The sequence below is a fragment of the Motacilla alba genome, chromosome 18 (assembly GCF_015832195.1).
Source record: "Motacilla alba alba isolate MOTALB_02 chromosome 18, Motacilla_alba_V1.0_pri, whole genome shotgun sequence".
NCBI classification, from domain to species: Eukaryota; Metazoa; Chordata; class Aves; order Passeriformes; family Motacillidae; genus Motacilla; species Motacilla alba.
This window is the reverse complement of record NC_052033.1, coordinates 1262467-1277401: the sequence shown is the minus strand read 5'-3', so window position 1 is coordinate 1277401 and position 14935 is coordinate 1262467. Positions and strand designations below refer to the sequence as shown.

The following is a 14935-nucleotide window of genomic DNA, read 5'->3' as shown; positions in this document are numbered from 1 at the left end:
GCAGAGGCAAAGTCTGATTTAAAGCACCATTCAGACCACTCAGACAGGCAAGCACCCCTGTTACACACACTGGGACTGGGGACAGGCAGCTGGAGAGGTGGAACAAGGGGAAAGCCCTGGAGAATGAAGCTGGTTCTTCCTGCTGCCACCAGGGTAAAGAGGACAATGACCTCTGCTTTGAGAAGGGATTGCTCTTTTTCTCCTTCACATCACCCAGCAGGCTTTCACCTCTCTTTTTTTTTTTTTTTTTTCCCAGCAGCAAGAGCTTTCCTGCATTTCCAGGGCTCTGAGGCTGTTGTGTCATTGGGGGCGATTCCTATTTTGCTTCTGCCCAGAGGCAGCTTAGTTGGCTCTCTTAGTTACAGTCTCCTCTCTTCTGATAAACTGATGCTCTAGAGGGAAGTGCAGTCACAAGGGGAGAGCTTTGGTCACAGAGCTGGTCCATCGGGACACCCACAGCTTGCCCCCAGGGTGGGTTATTTCTCCAGCTGCTCTGAGCCCCTGCCAGCTCACCTGGTAGGTGACAGGGCCAGCGTAGTGCTGCACAGTGAACTCTGGCAGAGGCAGCTTGGGCTTGATGTACCAAGGGCTGTTTCCATGGTGGTAATGACACTTCTGGAGGAAAGTGTGGTCTGTGGCCTGTAAAAGAGATTTCCTGATGCTACAACACTCTCAGTAGACTGAAAAGTCACCGTTAAACTGAAGGTAAAAACATTGAACATTGAATGCAATCATTCTGGAAAACAGCCTTACCTTAACCATCCCATGAGAGGCTGAGAGCTCCTCACCTGAGTCAGGGATGTCTGGTCATCCAGGATGCACAAGATGCCATGGGGCTTTGCAGTAAGGAAATCCAGGCATGACTCACTGCACATCTTGGAAATAGGAATCCAAGCTAACTGCTCCTGGCTGTATTCCTCCTGCATGTTAAAGGCCAAATCCAGTCACAAACAAGGACAAATGGAGAGAATTAACAGAGGGATTTGGTTGTGTATCAGGAAGTTAGTGTTTCACTGCTGTTAGGAACTTGCCTAGAATTGTCTGGTTTTGTCTCATGAAGCTTCTTCTAAAGCCACTAATGATTTTCCTGATTTGAGAGAAGGCGGCTGCTAAGCTGAGTGATAAAGTGAACTGTAGAAGTCAACAAGTCTGATAAATACACCTTCATCCCCAGGACATAAGTGGTACAGAGAATGCTACAAAGAAGCCAAACAGGCTTTAAAAGAGATCACTGAGGTCTGGGCTCTTTGACCCTGACCAACTCACTTATAAAATCTGGAAAAGGGAGCAAGGTGCTGACAAAATCTCCTTCCCTTAATTTACTGTAGAATTAATTAAAGGTATTAAATAGGCAACTCTTTGGGCTAGGATTCCATGGATATTGCCTAAGAGGACCATTCAGTTTCCTGCTCCCTGCTGAGGGATACTCTGAGGATGCCTCAGCTCAGTCCAAGTGTGCTGGCTCAAGGTGCTGTGAATTCCACTGAGCTCCACTCACCTCTTCCTGGGCAATGACAGTCTGGCTGAAGAACCACTGGAGGTGCTCATTGGCAAAGTTGATGCAGAGCTGCTCTAAGCTGTTCACCCCCAGATCCTGCAGAGACAAAAATCCATCCCTTCCGAGGCCCAGGGAGCTGTGGCTCCCTGTAAATGCTGCACAGGCCCAGCTGAGCTGAGCTGAGCTGCTGGTTCTGGCCAGTGTGAATGAACCCCAACAGTTCAAACCATCTTCTGTCTAGTTTGCAAGCTCTCAGCCTGGCTTACTGACCAGGCTGAACAGCCACAGGTGAGACAAGCTGTGAAGGAGCACAAAGGAGGAAAGATCCACTCTTGGATGCACAGCCCCACCTCTGTATTCCACTGTTTTCAGCATTCATTGGGACACAGGTTTTAACAGGAGCCCTAAATAAAATACTGCAAGGCCTTGGTGAGCACACGCCCTCACTGCCCTGGCCATAGCAAAAGAACATGAAAAACAACCTCAAACCCATGGATGTCCACAATGCCCACAGCACAGTCAGACTCCCAGGGAGCCAACCACTCATTGATCCTCAGCAGCAGCCACTCAAAGAGCAGGTAGTACAGAGCCTTGGCAATGGAGTCCCTGAGTGGGAGAGGAGAGAAGAACCAGTTACTGCAAAGACAGCACCCCTGGGTGCATCTCACCCACCCAGACATCAGCAGAAGGTACCTGGCATCAATGGCTGCTTCTACAGACAGAGGGGTGAAGATCCGATCATAAGATGTAACCTGGATACATCAAGAGACAGAATTTACTCTTATTATCTCACAAAACCACCTTTTTTAAAAAATTTTTTTTAATCCACAAGGAAGTCAATCAAGTTAATAAATGGATATTTTTTCTATTTGACTGAGACTTTACCCAGATATCAAAAGAAAAACTAAACCCAGAATTCTGCTGCCAGAGGTGAGAGTCAACTGGCCAAAGTGATAAACCTGAGGCCACTCATGTCAGAAAAGAGCCCTCCTAGATGTGAGCTCTGCCATCTTTGCAGAGCTGCCTTGAGGGGCTCAGCCCATCCCAACCATTTTATTCCTGCTGTTGCCTGCCAGATTTTGAGCATTCTAAGTTTAGGACAGTGGGGCAGGACATGGCATGCTTCAGGAGGAATGAGAAATCACCAGAAAGGGACTCACAGTGACACGGTGAGTGACAGCTCTCTGCAGCAGCTCTGCTGAGACACGCAACAGATTGGCCACAATCTGAATCTCAGTCTCACTGGCGATGGCTGCGTGTTCAAAGGATTCTTTCTAAATAACAAAGTGTTCTTTATTATATATGTTATAGATACATATTATAATATTGGCTTTTCACAAATATTAAAATGGATTTTGTATGTGTGGTGGTAAAGTAACTTTGTTATAAATATATAGTTTTTTATTTCTGTTGTTAATTAAGCTTTGTGAAATAGCTGCTTGTGCTAAAATGCCTGCTTGGATGGGATAACATCCAATGAACACAGGATGAGGACACCTGGACAGGTGCCAACCTGCCAACTATCAGCGCTCATCATCTGAGAACAGACTGGACCAAGGCCCAAAACTGAAGATGATGGTAAAAATGGACTAAAACCACAACCAAGGAATATGCATGCTCTGAAAAGGCAGACCCAAGGAGGGGCCATGTAAAAATATGTAAACTAGTTTGGGAGAAAGTTTACTTTGTATAAGGGTCTATGAATATGCAATGGGCTGAGGTAAGGGAAAAGGTATTTAAGGGGTATCTCTGAAGATAACAGTGTGCTCTTGGCTGAATGCCAAGATGCACCCAGCCTTAATAACCTTTGCTCTATGGTCCTTGTCTCTTATTGTCCTTAAATCAATGTTTTAAATTTTCACAGGAGAGTGAACGTGTTTTTCACATATATTACTGCACATAAATCACTATCTGTATTAATATACATTATAGATAGGAACAATGGATAGGATACAAGGTCCCTCTTGTATTAGTATTCTCAACAGCACCTCAGCTGCACAGATCTGGTCACAGCCTGGGCAGAACACCAGCTCCATTTTGGCTCTTTAAAAAGCCAAGCTCAACCTTTGGTTGCCTCCCATCTTCTGTCCCTGCCTAGACCACTATAGAGCACAACACTAAAAACACAGAAAGGTCTTCAAAGGATGTCATCTTCAGTCAGGAATCATGTCCTCGGTCCCACCACATGGCACAACAGCAATATTCAGCACAAATATCCTATTCCCGAACTGCTGGGGTTACTGTACCTCATAAGAGGTAAAGCAGATGTTCCCCAGCTGCAGAATGGCAGCCAGGACAGCCCAGGTGGAGTTCAGCTGATCATCTGAGAGGCTGATTCCCTCCAGAGCTCGCACCAAGACCAGAAAATCCTGACTGTCCTCCTTCCCCAGGACTTCACATGCTCTGCCCTGAGAGAAAAGGGACAGATAACCGAGATCAGCCCCTTCAGCCTCAGGCAGGGGTTAAGCCACCATCAGGAATCTTCAGAGTAGTTCAATGTTTTAAGGACTGGAGGAATCTGAAGAGATGAAAGGCAGCACTAGTGGAAACTCAGCATTTGTGAGAGGCCAGTGTCCTTACCTTGTTGAGTTTTGAGATTAAGATCTCTCTTACCCACAAGTGCCAAGTTTCTGTTGGAATTCCAGTACAAGCTCCCCAGGATGCCCCTCCCTGCTGCCGGGGTGGAATTTGACTGGAGAAGTGGTGTCTGAGTGGAGTCCCAAGTTAATCATGGCAGATCTGCTCCCCCAGATGGGGTTCTGAAAACCCAGGGAGCCACCCAGGGTTACAGCCTGTCTCACCTTGGCCACAGAGCTCCACTACAACATGGGCTTATCACTCCTCTGCTTCATTTTTCTCTACAGAAGGACACTCCTAGCAGCCAGCTGTGACCATAAAGGTCACAGAAATCCTGGATCAGGGGGTTCTGCAGAACCTGTTTGTGTTCAAGGGCATTCTTTGACCATAGTTCCCCACTCTCAGCAGATTTTGGTGAGACAAGAATGAGGTCCAGGCAGCTCTTGGGTTTCTTCTTGCCAAGATCCAAGATAGATTTTGTCAACCTCTTTTGTGCATTATCTGATCTCCTTCCCTTCCTTTCTCTGCAGCAGGCTGGGATATACCTGCTAATTTTCACCTTGAAGATTTTGCTTTACAGTGCTTTGCCAGCCAGGCCCCATTAATCACCCTTTATGGACTGGGCCCTTAATTGCCCTCCATCCTAGAGCCATCAATGGTACTTGTCCATTCCTCTCCTGAAGGCAAGGTGATAGCAATCACTATCGAGGATTCCTTCTGACCGCAGCTGCTGAGAAGAATTTGAATTTGCCACCTGCGAAAGCTGACTCACGCTGAAATAGGAAAAATTTCTTGCTATGGTTGTGACCTCCTTGACTATGGAAAAGAAATCTTAAAAAATCTCAAAAACAAAAACCACGAAAAAAAGTTCCAAGATTGCGACTTTGTGACTTGATGTCTGACAAACAAATTCAATTTAAATAATTGCAATCAGCAGTATATTTCAGTGGTTTAAACTCTGCACCCATTGACTCAGTCAATAAAGGAGGTGTTTTGCAGAAGATAGAAATCCTCCCTGCTTTTTGCAGTCCCGCAGTAAATTGCAAACGCAAGGAAAGGCAATGAGAAAAGGGGTTTTACACCACACGATGGAGCCATGAGTCCACACAACGACTCCTCGTTAAAGCCCGTCCTTTCAGAGTAGAAGGGGCCTGAAAAGTGAGAAAATTATCACAAAAGAGACAAAGATGTTGATTCTTAGATCAGGTATGAGAAGGAGCACAGGATGAGAAGGAGCAGAGCTGACTTTAGCAGAGTCCTGAGAATCCTTTGCAGGGGAGCAGAGTGACTTGGTGCCTCTCTAACCAAACAGAAGGGATGCCTGGACCATTTCTCTGTGCCAGCTGCTGCAGGGCACCCTCAGCTCACTCACCTGGTTCAGGTAAAAGTAGGACTCTGCCTCCTGCAAGTACATCTCCTCTTTCTGCTCCACGGGCAGCCCTGCCAGCAGCTCGTAAAACACGTGGTAGTTCCTCTCTCCATGGGCCTGATGGGACACATCCATGGAGCTGATCCATATCCAGCCCCAACCCCCCAGAACCCACTCCCAGAGCAGGACCGGGTTTCCCACTGACACCCTAAGAACATTCCATCTGGGAGAAATCCTTTTCACACAGCTCTAATATTTGACCATTTCCACACTCCAGATATTAAGAAAAACTAACAGATTACTTTCAGTAATCCCTAATAAGTGACTTAATTCAACCTGTTTGAGACAGAGAAACCTCCTATTTTATTCAAATAAAACAAGTGATCACCCTGTGCTACATGGAGGGGACATAGTTCTTGCTGGTAGAAGAAATGGAAAGCCATTCTCATACTAATTCCCACCCCTGTTATTTAACAGTAAATTTAAGACTAAATGCTAATAAGGGAGAGAGGGGGCCACTGGTCCTCACCTGAAACACCACACGAGACTTCTCCAGCAGGTACTGGGAGATGGATGTTCCCACCACAATGCCACTGAGCATAAGACAACAGATCCTGTCAGAACCTGGGGACAGGTTTTCTGCAGACTTGTGTCTCTGCAGATAAGAATGATCTTAGGGACATAATCTACATTAATTTCCAAATTAAAATTGTGGGACCTTCATGGAAACCAAGCAAGCACAGAATAAGAAGGAAAGTCATAACATGGGTAGGAATAAAGGTGAATTCTCTTAACAGTCTGAAACAACCGTCAGAGTTCCACAAAGTGTCTGTAGCTGACCTGTGAGTGCAACTGGGGGTTTGATAAGTGACCTAGAAGAGCAGCTGAACAGCAATGGGGCAAAGCTTCCCCTTGTATGAAATTATTCAGGGTAGTGAGGATGAATACAAACTGTGGATAAATGCAAACAGTGTAGAGTGAGTGAACAAGAAAATGGCACATGAAGCCCACTGTAGATAAATGTGAAGCGGTGGGTACAGACCCAGCTTCACATATCAACAGACAGGCTCCAATTTAGCCATTGCTCCTTAGGACTGAGAGCTGAGGGTTATGATAGACAGTTCCATGAAAGAATCAGCTCAGGGTTTGGCAACAGTCAGGAAAAAACCCCAAACAAACCAACCAAATCCAGAAGTTAGAAAGGAGGCAGGCTCAAAACAGAAAGGTGTTTTTCACAGAACTGGTTAGACCTGTGGAACACTTGAAGGCTGTTGCAGAGACATCAAGTTTGTATGAGCCCAAGAGGAAAATGGAATACCTCAGGAGACTGAGGAAAACTCCTGAGCTGCTGCAAATATTAAAGAGCCCAAGGGGTTTAAGGGAAAAGCATTGTTTGTATTTGGGCTGTTCTTGCCTCAGGCAGTGCTTGAGGTCAGTGCTGAGGACACAGCAGGGTATCAGATGGGTCCTTGGTACAAACCAGTTCAGCCATTCTTATGTTCTTAATTTAACTCATCTTGACAACCAAGATCTGTTCTTTTGGGAGGAAACACCAAAAAAAAAGCAAAATAGGGGTTTAAACTCACCCTCTTCCAACCCTGATGAGAGCAAGAGTGAAGGGGAGGGAGGGTTAATGTGTGAGCTCTCAGCACTGCTCCACCTGGTCTCACCCAAACCCCCCTTGGCAGCTGGAGGGACCCGAGGAGATTCTTTAACTCACTGTCGAAGGTGGACATTCAGCAGCTTTCCAAAACGGCTGGAGTTGTCATTGAGGATGGTTCTTGCATTTCCAAAACTCTCCAGGATGGGTAGGACACTGCAGGGCTGTAGAGAAAAGAGGGAAGGAACACTTCAGTAGCAATCACAGGTTTTTAAACTCAAAAGGGTTTATGTACCTGTCAGTTTGAAAAGATAAACAAGACATGGGACCTCACTGATATAATTCTCACATGGGTAAAAGATGTCTCTTAAATGTATCCTGTATCATTATGTCTAGCCAATGGTGAGCTGTTCTGTGAGCTCTTTACCCTCACTGCTATAATCTTTCACTTTACTTCTGCTCTATATTTGTTCAGATTCACCTCCCAGACTCTGCTAAAAGCTCTGCATGGCAACTACCAGCTCTCTGTTCAAAGAGATACAGCACTTGTCAAAGCATCAGATCTCCCAGGTATTAAAATACAGAACTACAAATACACCAGCTCTCCTCAAGTCTTTATGGGAGCTTCACCTTGGACCACAAACCCTCCCAAGTCCAGCCAAAGAAATAACAGCAGCAGCAGCTTCTCTGCCCTGGCTCTGGCTTCTTTTCCCTGCCCAACCCTCACAGCCTCCAGCCAAGCTCACTTGCCTGTTACCTGTCTGATCCTGTGGCTGTCAGATTCCTGGTACAGCATGGTCAGGTATTGCACAATGGCTTTGGCAGCTTCTGTTTTACCTGATCCACTGTGCCCACTGCAGGAGCAAGAGGTGGAGAAGTTGGCATCAAAACAGAGGTACCTGGTCCAGGCACATCAGAGGCCCTGCTACAGCAAGTCAGAGGGGATGTGCTGATTTACAGCTGAAGACCTATCACCCATTCCTTGAAACACTGAGACAACCTGACAAAATGGGCCCAAAAAGGATTCCCCTGGGGAATACCAGACTTCTCTCCTACTCCTCTGAAGTGAAACTGAATTCAAACTGTTATTTGCACGGAGTGAAATAAAAACCCACCTTACTCAGGTTCTCCACAGGCAGCCCTCACGTAAAAGCCAGAAGGATCAACTTACAGGCAGTGAAACACAAAAGCGGAACTTTTACATAAAGCAATCAAAGGGCCTCCAACAAAGCCTTTCACTTCCTACCTGATGAGGACACACTGCTCCTGCCCTGACGACTGGGACAGCGTGTAGGCCATCTCTGCTATGGCAAAGATGTGTCTGCATGGACAGGAAGAAACCCTCATTAGCTGACCCCACACCTCCACCCCACAAGTGCAGCACCGACAGGCTCCTCATCAGGGATCTACATTAGAGACGGGCCAGTGTCTTCATCAAAGAAACCTGACCCACAAATCACAGAATGGTTTGGGTTGGAGGGACCTTAAAGATCATTTCATTCCCCTGCCATGGACAGGGGCTTCACTAGACCTGATTTTTCCAAGCCCTGTCCAGCCTGGCCTTGGACACGTCCTGGGATGAACTCTAGCTCTGTAGAATCGCAGGGCCAAGCAACTACAGCTTTGCCAAATGGGCTGTTCACTTCCTGTGACATTCATCCTGCTCTGCCACAGAACTGGAGGACTATAAAATACTTTCTGGAATTAAAAAAAAAAAAAACAAAAAAACAAACCCAAAACCAACAAAACCAAAAAACCTTTACAAACAGAACAGGGTTTGGAGAGTTATTTGAGAAAGAAAAACATACGGGGCATTTTTTGAGAGAGTCCCTTGTTGGTACTCGGTAGCCACATCTTCGGAGTAGATCCTGAGGTCTTTGAAAGGATTCACAGAAATCAAAATTTGCCCAATGTAAGTCTAGGACAAAAATAAGAAAGGGGAAAAATTCTGGGGGCTTCTTAGAATTTTCTGAATGAGGAATGCAGCTGAATGCATATATTAACACAAATACACGAATTCCCTTTAAATTAATTTTATTTATTCAGACTATACTGCCAACTTACTGGGGACACAGCTTTTCAGTGGTCATTTTCAAATCTCTGTCATTAATAATTTGGGATAAGTGAGCACACTCAGATCTGTGGTCATCTTCTCTAGCCACTATCTATTCTCCACATGAAATTACAGGCACAGGTTTGAACACTTGAGCCAGTAAATGGAAAAGAGAACAATTAACCATCCACAACTAGATCTGGACTGCAACACTGTGAAATGTTAGCAGAAACTCTGAGGTTTCTTCTCAAGATCCACAATTTTTAACTCAGAACTTCTCTGTTAAAATAGGAGATTCCCACTAGGAGCAGCTGAGACTAAAAAAGGAGACCAGGTATGCTCACAGGTTGGCACCAAATACCAAAATTACAGAGAAACTCTGGAACTTCCAGATTTTACCCCAAATATTTCATGCTACCTGATTTCTGAGCAAAAGTGTGAGTATACTTTTTATCAATGTTCCCAGTAATGACTGAGATACTTGGTGCATTATTAAAGCTTGATGGCATAATATAAATTACTTTCTCTTAAAGCTCATTGCTCAGAGTGAATAAGCACAGAAGAAAACCAAACCAAACCAAACATCACTATCCATACATAAATGAGATTGCGATGGAACCTCTTCTTCAGGCACTGCAGGACTGAGCTCTCAGAGACTTCCCTACAAACAGAGGAAAGGACTTGTCAGCCATAAGCTTCACTTGCATGTGTTAATATTAAATATTAACCTTTCTGCCCTCCCAAGGATCACAGAATATTCTGAATTGGAAGGGACCCACAAGGATCATGAAGTCCAACTCTTAACTGAAGGGCCTCTATGGAGATCAAAGATTTTGTGGGGAGCTGGGACTAAAACTCTTCACTGCCTTCATGTGGTTGCAACATCCTCAGGATTGAACAGCTCAGAGAATGGAGCATTCAAAGCTCAGAACTTCCTCTGTGCGATCCCAGCTCCTTGCACAGCCTTTACAGGTGTTTATCTCAACAGGATGACAGGAGGGGAGGATGTGTGAGGAGCAGTGTCAGGGGCTTATCTTTCAACAACAGTGAATCAAGGGTTAACAGCTCTTAAAGATGTAGGACAGGAATTTTTCACAGCTGAAAGCAACAGGAGTCACTAAAGCCATGTGTCAGTAGGTATGCCAGTGTCAGTAGGCAAAGAACATAGAAATGAGCTTCTCATCCCTCAAGCTGTCCTTTCTTACCACTCACTTAATACAATAAGAAAGGCATGTTAAATTCCCAATTCTGTCCTTTTGCTACATCACAGAACTCACATCAGCCTCTAAACCTAATTTCCCCAACCCATTAAGTATTGTGGGGCTTTTTTAGAACCCATTTCAGACTGGGAATCATTTAACAGGAGAGGCAGAGTTCTAGGGATGCAGCTGTACAGAAGTGTGTTAACCAGGCTGAGCTGCTCTGGGCTGTGACTGCAGAGGTTCAATGTGCCCTCTCTTGCAGCAGAGCCTAGGGACACGCTCTACATAACAGTCAAGAGCTCCCTCTGCACCTCTGCTCCTCCCCAATGGTTCAGTGCAGGTCCATAACTTCACTACTACAATTCAGTCTTTTACTTAGCTTTTCAGCAGAGCATCAGTTACTCAGCTGTGATACACATCCAATCAATTCTTTTTTCTCCCACAGAGGAAAAAATTTATTTTCTCCTATCTAGCTAAGGATCTAGCTAATCTATCTAGCTAATGTGCTTTCTATTGTTGAACCACCTTTGCAGGATGACAAGCAAGCCCTTGTGACCTGAATGACCTGCAGACACTGAGGACACCTACTCCAGTCTGGTTAGATCTTCAACCTCCTCAACTTCTGCATAGTGCTCTTCACACATGTACACCTGAAATGCACAGATACATGGCTGAAAATCAGGGGAAGTTCAGTTCCATTCCAGTACTAGGGACAACACCTGTACCTCTTTCTGCATGAACTCCATCTCCAGCACGTTGTCAGCAGCATCATCTGCCTCCCACTGGTCCTTGCAGACCCTCACACGGCTGCTGGCCAGCTGGGGCTCCTTGGAGATGGCCCATTTGCTCAGGTTCTCCATGGTTGGCCGTGGCAGCAGCAGCTCGGAGTTCAGCCACGCTGCAGGGTCCCATCCCTGCCCCTGCTGCTGGGACCAGTGCACACTAGGAGTGACCATGGATCCTGCAGTCTGGAGGACACCTGAACCCTCCTTGGTATCTACCTCACTGCAAGAAGCTGAGGTATGGAGTGGCTCCTCTTCTCGGTGTGGGAAGAAGCCCTGCTTGCTCTTTCTCTGGCTTGGATCCAGCAGAGGTCTGGGAAGGTCACATTTGAATCTGCAAGCCTGCTGCACAGGAGGGACAGATTTTCTCTCTGATGGAGTTTTCAGTTTCTCTAGGGAATGACCATTGCCAAAGCCCTTGGACAAGGAGTTCTTAGCCTTAACCAAGCTGTGGACTCTGGGGAACACTACAGCAAACTTGGCATCAGTAGCACTGTTATTCTCATCCGAGCATGGAAAGGAACTGGTTCCATGAAGAGGGGGATCACCAGGAGACAAATCAAGGTGTCCCACTTCCTCTACCATGTTAGGACCACCTTTCCCCTCCACTAATGAAGCAGAAGATTCTTTGTCCCTCGGGTCAGCCCTCTCCAGCTGTCCAGCTGCACCAGGGAAGGCTTTGCCAGACCGAGCGACCCACCCAGCAGTGCTCAGAATCCGGATTGCCATTCTATTTCTGAATCCAAAAGGTTTGCTGCTCTTCTTCTTCCCAAACTTCTTCAAGAGCCATCTGGAGATACCAATTGCACGTGCCACACTCAGCAGTCGAGCTTTCAGCCTTGCTTTCTTGGCAGGTTTTTGGCCAAGCCAGCTGGTGACTTTTCTAAAAGCAGAGCAAGTGTGCAAGTGCTTGGATCCTTCCCCACCGTGCACAGGTTCTGTTTCAGAAGGTGCCTCTGCGACCACTTCTTCTGCTTTCTCTTTTTTTGCCTTTGTAGACTGGCCTGAACTCTGTTTAACTTTTCCAATAACTTTTCCAACTTTCTTCTTCTTTCCATGGGGCTGCTTATCAGATGATTTTTTTGTAATTGTGGAGCAGCTTGAAGTATTTAATCTTTTCTCTCCAAAACTCTGAGCTGTGTTGGGTTCTCTTTGTTTACTGGGAGTTTCTAGAGTCATGGCTTTTGAACAGATGCTTTCAACATTGTTCAAGTCTGAGCTAGCTCCCAAAGCCATCTGGGCAGAATTTGGTTTCTGGCTTGGTGGAAGTTTGGTCTCAGCATTTTTATGCTGGTTTTCCAGACTGAGTGGGATGTGGGATCGAGAAGAACATTTCTTTGGAAGCATCAGTGCTGGTAGGTCCTGCCTGCTGCAGTCTGAACTGTGCCTCTGTCTATCTCCAGCCTCTTCACCTTGTTCTGGGTTCTCACACTTCCCAGGTTTCTCCTTCAATGTCCTTTGCTGCTTGGAGTGGAAAGATCCATCTTTTAGCTCTCTGTCTTCATCATTCACCTTCTCTTCCTGTTCATATTTGCAAAGGTGAACGTGGAGTTCTGCTTTCACAGCAGTTGGGAGTGGTTCTGGCTTGTTTTCTTTTACTTCATCAATGTTCTCTGCAGTGCTGCTCTCCCCACTGTTGTCAGAATTCATGTGTCCATCTTTTGACATATCTTCAACTCTGTCATTTTCTAGTATATTTTCCTTGTCTATTTCAATATTTTCCCTGTTCTTAACACTCTTAACTTGGAGTCCTGAAGTGCTTAACTGATCATCTGCCTCGCTGCTCTCAGCTGGAGCACATTCTGGTTGTCTCAGCGTGTTGTCTGGCTTCCTCATCTTCTCCTCTGCTTCCAACCCTGCAAATTCAGTGCCTTCAGCCTCAGATTCAGTTTTTCCACCTGTGGTCACCAGCTCCTTTTCAGGTTCAATAGATGCTTCCTTGCTTTCATCAGCTAGTTCCTTGTAGCCTTTTTCTTCACCCACAGGAGGATCTTTGAGCACCACTTCTTTCTTACTGTTGCCATCTAACTCGGGAGAGCTGCTCCTCTCTTCAGAAGAGCTGCTCTTCTCTTCACTGCAGGAAGTGCTGCCCACCACAGCCTCCTTCGTACCTGTTCTGTGGGTTCCATGGCCTTCACTGCTGGAGTCAGAGCAGGAGTTACCTGAGGTTTCCAGAATATTTTCATCCTCACTTTCAGTGATGACAATCCTGGTAAGACTTTCAGCTTGCTTTTTCCCAGTCCTCTCACCTTTTTCCTGTGCTGTACTGCCTTGGGATTGAGAGCCTGATTTCTGCTCAGAAGCCTCCTTGCAGTCCTGATTCCCTCCATGCCTTCCCCTGGGATTCTGTGCCTTTTCTGCCAAGTTCTGTTTCTGAAAAGAACCTTCAGCACTTTGCTTAGTGACTGCCTTTACAGCCCCCAGCTCAGCACCTGTTTCACCAGCACCAAGTCTCTTTCCACATTTCCTTTTAAAACTCATTTTTTTTCTGTTTGTGATGGCTTTTCCCTCCTTGTCACTGCTGTCCTCACTCTCCTGCCCTGATGTAATTTCCTGTTGCTTGCAGGCCTTTCCTTTTTTCCCCTCCAACCTGGACTCTCTGTGTTTTCTCTCCAGACCAGCTTCACTTTTGTAATTTCTCCTGCAGGCTCTTTTTCTCCAGAATAACTTCTTGTGGTCATTCTCTTTGCTCTCCTTGGGCCTCCCCAGCCTCTGGATTTTTAAGGGCTCTTCTCCAAGGCTGTCACCTTGTCCAGGAAGTGACTCCTTGCCCTTCCCTTGGCCTCTGCTCTTACCTTCCCTCCTCTTCCCACAGCAGATCTTTGAGTCTCCTGTGGAGTTTCTCTCACAATTGAGCACCTTCTCTTTCCCAGCGTTTTTCTGCTGAGTCTTGGGTCGGGAAGGAGGCATTTCCTTGGTGTTCAGGAATATGTGAGGGCTTATCCCGACTCACCTGTGAAAGGAAACATTGTGTATTTTGCTGTGAAATAAACTACAAAGGGAAGCCAGATGCTCCTGAGTACTAATTTGCCTCATTTCTGTGGAGCCAAATAAATGTTTGCAGAGCCTTGTGGGTGCAGTGCCCTGTTCCAGGTTAATCTCTGGCTCATTTTGTCACAAATCACCCTGATTTTCTTCTTTTATTAGAATCATACCATCGTAGAATATGATGACCTGGAAGGGACCCACCAAGATCATCCAAGTCTGACTCGTGGGCCTGCAAAGGACACCCCAAGAATGCCTCATTAGGCCACGTGTCCATGACTTTCTACAGTTGACAAAGGTTTGGACACACTGTAGCTCAAGATAGAATGATTCTTTTATTTCAGTTTCTGCTTCTGCACTATCCTTCTTTGTGCTGAAGAAGAGAGGAACACATCCAATGATCTATATGAAATAAACATCAGAAGCAAACAGTGCTCCAGTGTGTCATAACATCTCCACTCAACTGCCCCCGAGTGCACTGGCATTCCCTGGCAGTGTGGGAAACGGTCAGTATCCCAGCTGTTCACCTCTTTATCTTTCCTCTAATCAGATGCATGGAATAAAAGATGTAAAAGTGTCCAAAGGATTGGTCCTGATCTTTCAGGCTGATGCAAAATATCACTTCTACCCTTTCCAGCTCTCCAGACCCTTTATTTTATGAGTCAACCCTTTGCTGCTTCAGACATGCCACTGGGGCCCCTGTGAGTGAATGAAGTGCTGGTGGCAGAGCCTGGGTTTGGGTCCCATCACCAAACACTGCAAGGAAAGGCTCCAAACCACAAAACAGTAAGAGCACAACTGAAAGGAAATGATGGATCAGAGAAAAGAAAACTTGGAGGTGAGTGGATGAGGAGAACAGGGCTGAGGGA

At 46.0% G+C, this 14935-nt stretch overlaps 1 protein-coding gene across 1 annotated transcript in view; it reads right to left on the bottom strand.

The window, feature by feature from the left end:
* Positions 1–13991, bottom strand: part of MYO15B (myosin XVB) — a 42875-nt gene extending 28884 nt beyond the window's left edge. Inside the window, exons 1-16 of the mRNA XM_038157569.1 lie at positions 13877–13991; positions 11025–13243; positions 10888–10949; positions 9695–9758; positions 8853–8962; positions 8291–8365; positions 7802–7898; positions 7165–7268; positions 5974–6037; positions 3745–3906; positions 2659–2772; positions 2192–2250; positions 1981–2104; positions 1499–1594; positions 789–920; positions 514–639 (exon numbers count right to left, since the gene is read on the bottom strand). Coding sequence (XP_038013497.1) covers positions 514–639; positions 789–920; positions 1499–1594; positions 1981–2104; positions 2192–2250; positions 2659–2772; positions 3745–3906; positions 5974–6037; positions 7165–7268; positions 7802–7898; positions 8291–8365; positions 8853–8962; positions 9695–9758; positions 10888–10949; positions 11025–13243; positions 13877–13991 — 3723 coding nt within the window. The remainder of the gene's footprint in view (positions 1–513; positions 640–788; positions 921–1498; positions 1595–1980; positions 2105–2191; positions 2251–2658; positions 2773–3744; positions 3907–5973; positions 6038–7164; positions 7269–7801; positions 7899–8290; positions 8366–8852; positions 8963–9694; positions 9759–10887; positions 10950–11024; positions 13244–13876) is intronic.
* Positions 13992–14935: the final 944 nt, after the last annotated feature.